Source organism: Phycodurus eques, chromosome 8 (assembly GCF_024500275.1).
Source record: "Phycodurus eques isolate BA_2022a chromosome 8, UOR_Pequ_1.1, whole genome shotgun sequence".
NCBI lineage: Eukaryota > Metazoa > Chordata > Actinopteri > Syngnathiformes > Syngnathidae > Phycodurus > Phycodurus eques.
In genome coordinates this window covers 30,076,816-30,085,947 of record NC_084532.1, presented here as the reverse complement: position 1 = coordinate 30,085,947, position 9,132 = coordinate 30,076,816, and the positions used below count along the sequence as shown (strand labels likewise).

General features: G+C 48.0%; 1 protein-coding gene and 1 non-coding gene across 2 annotated transcripts; one reads left to right on the top strand and one right to left on the bottom strand.

The window, feature by feature from the left end:
• Positions 1-824: 824 nt before the first annotated feature.
• On the bottom strand, positions 825-8,607 carry LOC133405922 (calreticulin-like). Its single transcript, XM_061683003.1, has 9 exons — positions 8,420-8,607; positions 6,832-6,933; positions 6,418-6,621; positions 5,794-5,888; positions 4,786-4,995; positions 2,117-2,230; positions 1,905-2,048; positions 1,738-1,830; positions 825-1,356 (listed from the first exon to the last, which is right to left on the bottom strand). The coding sequence occupies exons 1-9, from the start codon at positions 8,502-8,504 to the stop codon at positions 1,207-1,209; spliced, it is 1,197 nt and encodes a 398-aa protein (XP_061538987.1). The 5' UTR covers positions 8,505-8,607; the 3' UTR covers positions 825-1,206.
• Positions 8,608-9,002: 395 nt separating this feature from the next.
• On the top strand, positions 9,003-9,074 carry trnah-gug (transfer RNA histidin (anticodon GUG)). Its single transcript has one exon. It is a non-coding gene; the product is annotated as a tRNA-His (tRNA).
• Positions 9,075-9,132: the final 58 nt, after the last annotated feature.

The following is a 9,132-nucleotide window of genomic DNA, read 5'->3' as shown; positions in this document are numbered from 1 at the left end:
TTGTTGGACAAACGCTCTACGTGGGTAGAATCGGTCAAATATTTTCAAAGGTACGTCTTCCGTTTCATTAACCAAGCAGGAATTTCTCAAGTGGCCAAGCTCGAGATTCAAATGGGCAATGCTCGCCGTGGTTTGAAGTTAACATTTGCAGGCGTTCTCCGAAGGTGAAAGAAAAGTCCGTTTCGCTCAGCGACGTGAGATTCGGTTGACATTTCTATCACGAATAGACCAAAGGCTCCAGAAGCCAGGTCTGAAAAGACACCAGAAGTCGGCCATTTTGGTTTCAAGCTGCCACTTTAGTGCGCTCCAAAGAAACTCCTAAGCGCCTGAGCTTTAGTCACAATTTGAAAAAACTAATCGTGTTGAGTTCGCTTTCTACGCCGATTCCAGAATGTTTTTTTTCTCCCCGGCTCGCCCTCCAGATCAGCAAAATCCCGCTGATTCGCTGTACTGAGACTTGCCAGCGGATTCCCATCGGACTCGCCTACGAGAGGCGCCCGATCGGTCGCCGCGCTCCACGTCTGCGTACGGAAAGCTCGCGGAGTAGGAATGCTGAGGATTGGCGCCGCATCCTTTGAAAAACACGACAGTGTTAAATTTACATTGTTTCTTTCATATTTCATTGTATGTCAGTATTTGAAAAGTTTTGTAAAACAAGTATAGTATTTTTTGTAATTTTTTTTTTATATATAAGAAATCAGGGATCTATAGTTCAACAACTTGACCTGGTAGAGAAAAACTGAGAGCAGTTTTGGATTCCGCACCCAAAAATGAGCTCAACAAAAATCCTGTTCCGCAGGACCAAAAAAAAAGCTCGTGTCAGATTGTTGAGGCGTGTCAGTTTATTCGTACAAGTCCAAAAGCAATGTCGAGGACCAGCGGGAGAGTGACCCTACGCTTAACACACGCGGGCGGAAAAAGCATAGAAGAACGTTGGACTTTCAAGTGTAAAATCGAGACGAGACAAAATAAGAACAAACTCGGTGAATGACGCACACGCACGCAAACTGGCTGCGCAAGAACTCCAACAGTCAAAGCAATTGTGGTTAGCAAAAGCGCCAACACAAGTCAGTGTGCCACGGCCACCATTTTAGGGACACAGCAGACCTCAAAAACAAACGAAAAGTGCAAGCGGGGATGGAGGAGCCCCTGCGCAAGCCGTCAGCGTCAGCGGCGACTCCTCGTAACCGCCAGCCTCGTGCGCGACTACAGTTCGGTGTTTTTGATCTTCGGCACATCCTCGCGGTCGTCCCCCCCACCGTCATCTTCGTCGTCGTGCATCCCGTTCTTCTCCTCTTCCTCCCACTCCTTCCTCTCCAGCTCGTCCCGCTCCTCCTTCATCTTCTTCTCGGCCGCCTGGCGAGCGCAAAAGTCAACGCGTTGGCATAAGCTCTGCACAATGGAGGCAAGCGCGATAGACAACAACAACAACAACAAAACAAAGAAAAGTTCCTGCGCCTTAGCTCCGTTCGAGACACTCATTCGTCCGTTGGCGTGAAGGTGAGCGCGAAGGCTTGTTTGTCGATACGCGACTGGGGACCAGTCCATCGTTTGTCCTACATGTGCGCTGAACTTAAGCGGTGACAGTCAATTGTTCGTTTCGACGCGGCCCCGACCAGTCCGGGGCGTAGCCCGCCTCTCGCCCGAGCTCAGCTGCGATAGGCTGCGGCTCGCTCGCCACCCCAAAGACGACAAACCCGGTAGAAAACGGACGGATAGGTCGCGTGGCCTCGTCACCTGCGTAAGTCCCCAAGTCTGCCGGGCAAACTCTTCCGCTTCCTGGACGTCGTCGGCGATGAGGAAGTTGTCGAAGATGGTTCCGGACTTCACCTGAAGGGGGCGACACATCATTTAGCACACAACGGGCGTCCGTTCCGGACCGCGGTCTGTGTTTCGGCGCTCGCCTGCCACAGTTCCAATCCCAGCACGCCGATGTCATCGAACTTGTACATGTCAGCGTCGTGAACGTAGTCCGGGTTGGCGATCTCGGGGTGCACCCACGGGCCTTTGTAGTCGGGGTTGTCCATCTGCTTGGGCGTCCAGTCGCCCTGCGAGCGACAACCGGCGAGGTGACGCGGCGACTGGTCGCGGCCCGGCCGGCTAGGGACGCACGTACCTTGTAGTCCGGATTGATCGTCGTGCGAGGCGCCCACTTGCCGTCGAAGCCTTCGTCCCAGTCGCTCGGCTTGCGGTGCTTCGGGTCCGGGATGGTTTCCGGCTGGTCCCAGTCCTTTCAATTTTCACACGGTAAAGTTAGGAGGAGCTAGAAACCCCTTTCGCACCGCCAAATCCGGATTTTTTCACTGCTCCTCTATGTAAAGACCGGGATCAGGGTATGAACCTCGTCGCCGATTTGGCCTGCGCAATGATCTCATGCGGCGCAACCTCGGTTTTTGTATGATTTGATTTGGGATGATTTTTATGGGGGATTTTTTTTGCCGTCAAAACTTTACAATCAAAACGTGCGACTCGGCAAATTCATTTCCCGGAATTTTCGTAAGTTGCGTACAAAGGCCATAAGCCCCCCGGTCTGCTCGGCCACGCTCGGGGAGCATCAGCGCAACGCATCCTGTCCAATGTCGCAGCGTCACGATAAAAGCGTGTGGAAAAACATCCCAATTTCGCCACACTCTGCTTGGCCGCCTGGTGGCTCGTTCAGCAGTCGAGCAAAAGAACAGTTTGAGTGCGACTGCTAAATAGGCCACCAGGGGGCCGGGCAAAGTGCGCTTTTCTTTCGAAGCCCGCCTTTCGAGCGGACGTTACGTCGATGTTGCCGAGCAGACCGGGAGGGTCGTTACTTGCCTGTTGAACAGTTATGACAAAAGAATCTCCTTACCGAACTTCATTTTTGAATGTTAGGTGTTGTCGTCGCAGAATCTCAGGAATGTGCCAAGTTTCAACGTGCTAATTAGCACGAACGTCTCGACCGACTGGACGCGTTTGATCAGATTTAGACATTCCAGCTTTTACTGTCACACACTGATGTCAGGATGAGATACAAGTCCTTAACGCATTTTTTGTGTTACATGTATTTTAATTTGTATTATATTGTGAAATATAATCGCTAAACTTCAGTCAGTCGTAATATACCGTCAGCCATTTTGTAAGTGACCGAGCAGGAAACGCTGATGTTTTTCCGAGAATGAGAATCATTTGCGCTTGTTCTAACTTGACTTGTTATTCTTGTTGATCAACTTCCGCGCGGGTGTTGTCATTTGACGAGCTCCAGGCTGAGTGGCTTGGAAGGATTTGGGGAGAAAGAAAAATGGCAACGTGAGAAAGGATTTCAAAGTGTGTGCGTTACCACTCTGAGGTGTCACTTCTGACACAATTACTTCTGTCGTTTTGTGTAAAACGGTAGAGGCCATTTAATGCTGGATCTTCTGTTACGGTCTCCATTTTGCTGGATCGTCGTGTGAAACAGACTTCCTCTTTTCCTTTGGGCTCATCCCGTTGGGGGTCGCCACAGCGAGTCGTCGAACCTCAACATCTTCATTTCCGCCACCTCCAGCTCTGCTTCCTGTTGTCTCTTCTCTCATCCGTCCATCACGGCTGGCCTCACCACTGTTTTCTAAACGTTGCCCTTCATCCTAGCAGAGACTCTTCTGTCACATCACACACCTGACGCCTTCCTCCACCCGTTCCGACCTGCTTGGACCCGTTTCTTCACTTCCTGACTACGCTCACCATTGCTCTGGGCGGTTGACCCCAAGTATCATCTGCAAACATCACGGTCCACGGGGATTCCAGTCTAACCTCATCTGTCGGCCTATCCATCGCCACTGCAAAAAGGAAGGGGCTCAGGGCCGATCCCTGATGCAGTCCCACCTCCGCCTTAAATTCACCTCACCGCTGTCCTGCCGCCCTCGTACGTGTCCTGTATTCTTCTCACATACTTCTCTGTCACTCCAGACTTCCGCATGCAGTACCACAGTTCCTCTCTGGGTACTCTGTGATAGGCTTTCTCTAGATCTACAAAGACACCATGTGGCTCCTTCTGACCTTCTCTGTACTTTTCCATCAACATCCTCGAGGCAAATAACGCATCTGTGGTCCTCTTTGTAGGCATGAAACCGTACTGTTGCTCGCAAATACTCACTTGTGTCCTGAGTCTCGCCTCCACTACTCTTTGCCATAACTTCATTGTGTGGCTCATCCACTTTATTCCTCTATCGTTGCCACAGCTCTGCACATCACCCTTGTTCTTAAAAATGGGCACCAACAGCACACTTTTCCTCCATTCCTCAGGCATCTTCTGACCCGCTAGAATTCTGTTGAACAAGCTGGTCAAAAACTCCACAGCCACCTCTCCTAGATGCTTCCATACCTCCACAGGAATGTCATCAGGACCCACTGCCTTTCCATTTTCCATCCTCTTTAATGCCTTTCTAACTTCCCCCTTACTAATCATCGCCACTTCCTGGTCCACCACACTTGCCTCTTCTACTCTCCCTTCCCTCTCATTTTCCTCCTTCATCAACTCCTCGAAGTATTCTTTCCATCTCGCCAGCACACTGCTGGCACCAGTCAACACGTTTCCATCTCGATCCTTAATCACCCTAACCTGCTGCACATCCTTCCCATCTCTATCCCTCTGTCTGGCCAGCTTGAAGAGATCCCTTTCCAGACTACTGACCGATTAAAAAAACCAAAAAGGCGTTTTCCCGCTTTTTACCCTCCTGTCGATGTTTTATATGGACGCCAGGATTTGGATGTCCCCGCACATGAGGTAGTATCGGAGTGTAACCCATTTTTCTGGGTTCCGGGCAGAACGCGGCACGGTACCTCAGGCTTGGTGTCGGCGGGGTCGTCGACGGCGGGGCGGTCGTCCCAGTCGACGGGCTTGCCGGCCAGGGGGTCTTTGACGGTCCGGGGGGGCAGCAGGTCCCAGTCGTCCTCCAGCGAGCCCGCCGCCGCCTCCCGGTTGTCGATCTTCACCTGGTACGTTTGGTCCGGACGCAGCACCAGCGTGTACACGTGGCTCAGCTCGTCGTCCTGCTCGTGACAACAAGTTGCCATTTTGTCAAGGAGAAAAGTCACCATTTTTGATGAGAAAATGGTGTCATTCTTTTCTAAAAATGTCATTTTTCTGAGAAAAAGAGAAAAAAAAATCACTTATGTTTTCAGAGAAAAGCCGTAATGTTTTGGGCAGAAAAGTTCACAATTTGCCGAGAAAAAAGGTCGTACTTTTACAACAAAAGGTGTACTTTTTCCGAGAAACTCCTCATTAGTCTAAGAAAGACGGACAGAAAAAGATTTGATTCCTCTCAGAAAAAGTCGGAATCGTTCTGAGAAGAAACATTTTACTTTTTTCAAAAAATGTTTAAGAGGTTCTTTTTTTTCAGAGGCAAAAAGCGACTTCTTTCAAAAAACATTTTATTGTTACATGTTTTGTTGTTGCTGTTTTCATAATAGTCGTGCTGTTTTATTTAAATAATAATTAAAACCATTCAAAATAGGATTTTTTCCCCCACCCAAGGTCATTCATTATCTTTTCCAGGAAAGTTGCAATTTTTCTGACATTTTTTTTCCAGAAAAGAAAGTTCTCATTTTCCCAAAGGTGAGTAAAAATTGTCTTTTTATTTTTTTTATTTACAGATAAGTTGTAATTTTACTGCAATCTTTCAGAGAAAAGGTAATCATTTCCCCCAGAAAAGAATGCTATTGTTTTTGAGTTTTGTTTGTTTTTTTTTTAGATGAAAGAAAGTATACATTTTTGGGAGGAAAAAAAAGTTTGAGCAATTTGCCGGCCGTAAAAGGCGGTCCGGTCCGATTCCGCCAGAAATTGCGAACCTTGCACGGGATGTTCTTTTTGATGAGATGTCCTCGGCCCTTGTAGTTGAGGATGACGTGAACTTTCTTGTTCCTCGAGCCGCAGATGTCGGCACCTCGAAAGGCAAACACAAACCGCATGCGGCGGGTCAAAGGTCAAACCTCCGCCGAGGCCCGACCGGCGAGCACCCGGCGTCGTGGTTTTTTTTTTTTTTTTTTTTTTTACGACAGCGCGAAAGTTGCAAAGTAGGGTTTCCAACATAACCCGGGTTTGGCTTTCAAAAAAGGGTTAGGGCTTCAAATGAGCGGTTGAAGACAAGGTTAGGTTTGCAAAGTAGGGTGTCAAGCCCAGGTTACCGATACAACCTCGGGTTGTTTTTTTTTTGGTTTGTTTTTTTTAGCTCGTGTTTCAAACGAGGGTTACAGTAAGAAGGGGTTCGGGTTTAGGTTCTCAAAGTAACATTTCAAGACAGTTTCAGGCTTTCGAGCAAAGTAAGGTTACAAGCCAGAGTTGGCTTTTTCAAGGTAGGCAGGGTTGTGATTGGGAAGCTGGCTTTTGACAGCCAGCGTTCGGGTCGCGGACCAGGTTTAGCCTTTCAAAGTAGGGTTTCAACTTGGGGTCGGGTTCTAAAGTCATTTGCTGACCGAACATGATGTAAAAAGGCGACTGGTCGTTCATGCGGTTCTGGTCGAGTCGCGCGGGGAAGATTTTGACGTAGCCGCCGCCGCAGTTCAGCTTCTGTTGGTGCTTGACGCTGAACTGGATCACCAGGACTTTGCCCTCGTTGCTGAACGGCTCCATGCGGGCCGACAGCGCGTAGAAGTGCGCGTCCTCGCTCGTCTGCAAGCCTGAACGGAAAAGGCGACGGGCAAGAAAAAGAAGAGTGAGCAGTCGTTCCACAAAGAGCCTTCGAAGCCTTTCATGCCACCCCCGGCGGAATTTGACACCCCCAAAGTGACACTGTGCGTTTAAAACAATCGAGCTACGTCGCCTTCGGAGAAGAAGAAGTCCACATTCGGCCGTATTTTTTGGGTGCATTTTCGGTGGTCCCGACTCACCTTTATCGAGCTCCGCGTCACCGTAGAACTTTCCGGCGCTCAGCTCCCATTGGCCGTAATCGTCCCTGTGCTTGGACTCCACCCACCTGCTCCTCCAACCGTCTGACAAAACGAACGCGCCAGATTTCATGTTTTTACTTCGGTTTTGTTCAAATCCTCCAAAGGGGGAATTCAGCACAGCTGACACTTTCAAAATAAAAGCCATTTCGATATCGTCCGTGTGGACTTTGCACGTTCTCCCCGTGCCTGCGTGGCTTTTCTCCGGGCAGTCCGCTTTCCTCCCTCGTTGCTATCAAAGTACGATCCCCAAAAAAAAATAAACACGATGCAGTTTTCTTCCTGAAGTTGCTCTCCATTTTATATTTTAAAAAACGACTTATTTCATACAATTTGACATTTACTTATTTTGTCTGCAAAAATAAATGTAACTAAAACAACACAGCTGTTGCCCTTCTTTGTGTGTGTGTATCTTTTTTATTTTATTGAGAAAATAATACAAAATTCAATTCCATATTGACAGGTGTTGTGTTCATTTGTGTTTTGTTTTATTAAAAGACTACCCTTATACAGTTTTGTTACAATTTTATTGAAGAACAAAACACTCAAGTTGTTTTTTCTTCACGAAAGTGGGCATACATTTGTTATTTTGATTTTTAAAAAAATACAGTTACTCCATCCAAATGGCCTTTCTTACTGTTTAATAACTTTTATTCAAGCAAAACTGAACATTTTTGCGTCCTAATTTCATCTTCGTGTTTTCTAGGGAAAGCATAAAACATTTCTGTAGGCTGACGTCATGCAATATTCGTGCACGAAATCAAAAACACTATTATTAATGATCTGTAGGGGGGAGGGGTGGCGAAAAAAAGAAGGTTGATAGTATTTGAAAGTGGCAGTTGATTAATTTGCTGTTAAAAACGTGATCCTAAAAAAAAGGGCGACAGATGGCGAGATTGCAATTTGGTCCACGCAAGTGCGATGTTCGCTTTTGTGCAAGTTGACATTTTGCGTGAAGTCGCGGCGGCAAACTTGGCACGTGTTTTGCGTTGCCTTCCTCGCCTTCGACAACCGAACGTTCGGAAATGTCCGGATTTTCGGGGTGGGCGGGTGCTCGAGCCAAAAATATTTATACGATTAAGAGAAAACATGGATTTTTGGGAACACCGTCGATAAAACAACTATGAAGAAAGGAGTTGACTCTTGCCAAATGTCAGGTTTTTGTGAAATACAAAGTTGAGACCAAAATAAATCAGTAAAAAAAAAACAAAAAACTGTACAACTCAATTGAGACAAAAGCAGAGGGGAAGTCAAAATAAATGACTGAGATAATATGGTTGCAAAGGTCTGCACACCCTCTCATAAATGGGGATGCGGTTGTGGTCGCTGCCACCATTTAAGGTGCCTCTGATGAACCCCAAATCAATTATGACGGGAGCATACGTACCCTCCTCCCAAGGGCTCAAATAAATGCCCCTCCAATATCAAATGTGTGGAAATCTTATTTTGTGGCTAAATGCAGCACTGCTTTGTTTGTTCCAGTGGAGCGCGTGTGCGTGCGCGTGCGCGGGCGCGGGCGTGTGCGGCGCACCTCCGTCGAGGAACTGCTCCTTGAAGAAGATGGCGGCGTGGCCGAACGACAGCAGCGGCAGCAGCAGGAGGGCGACGGCACTCATGGCTCCGTCCGGGCTGAACTTGGCCAAACCTGAAGACGCTCGAGCGGGGAGAGACCAGAACCGCCGTTGCGCTTTGAAGAAAATACGGAAAGCGAGCCGAGCACCTGTGGGCCCGCGCCGATTGGCCGAGCGCTCGGCCAATCGGAGGAGAGCACCAGTGTGCCTTCCGGCAAAGTTCGGCAACGTTCGGCTTCCTACTTCCGCATGCAAGTCCAAAAGAAAGTCAGCGGAAAACATTTCGACGTGGGTTTTAGTCCCTTCATATTGTCACAACGTTTTTTGACTTTAGGGCGACTTTAGTGGAGTCAACTTGGTCACCTAAGCTGCACATTTTCGTTCTGCTTTTCCATGCAAGTTGGATTTGTATTCATTATTCTTTTTATTTGAAATAAAAGTTTGACTCAAAATAGGAACTTTTTTTTTTCAGGAGGAATTCTTTTCATTTCTGAAGTTCTTCATGCGTGTGCTGACACCTGCTGTCGTCCGCCAGGATAGCGCGCCGTGATCGTATAGTGGTTAGTACTCTGCGTTGTGGCCGCAGCAACCCCGGTTCGAATCCGGGTCACGGCATATTTTACGAACCTCTCTTATTAGCCCCGAAAAAACAAACGTGTTTTGATGGCAAAAT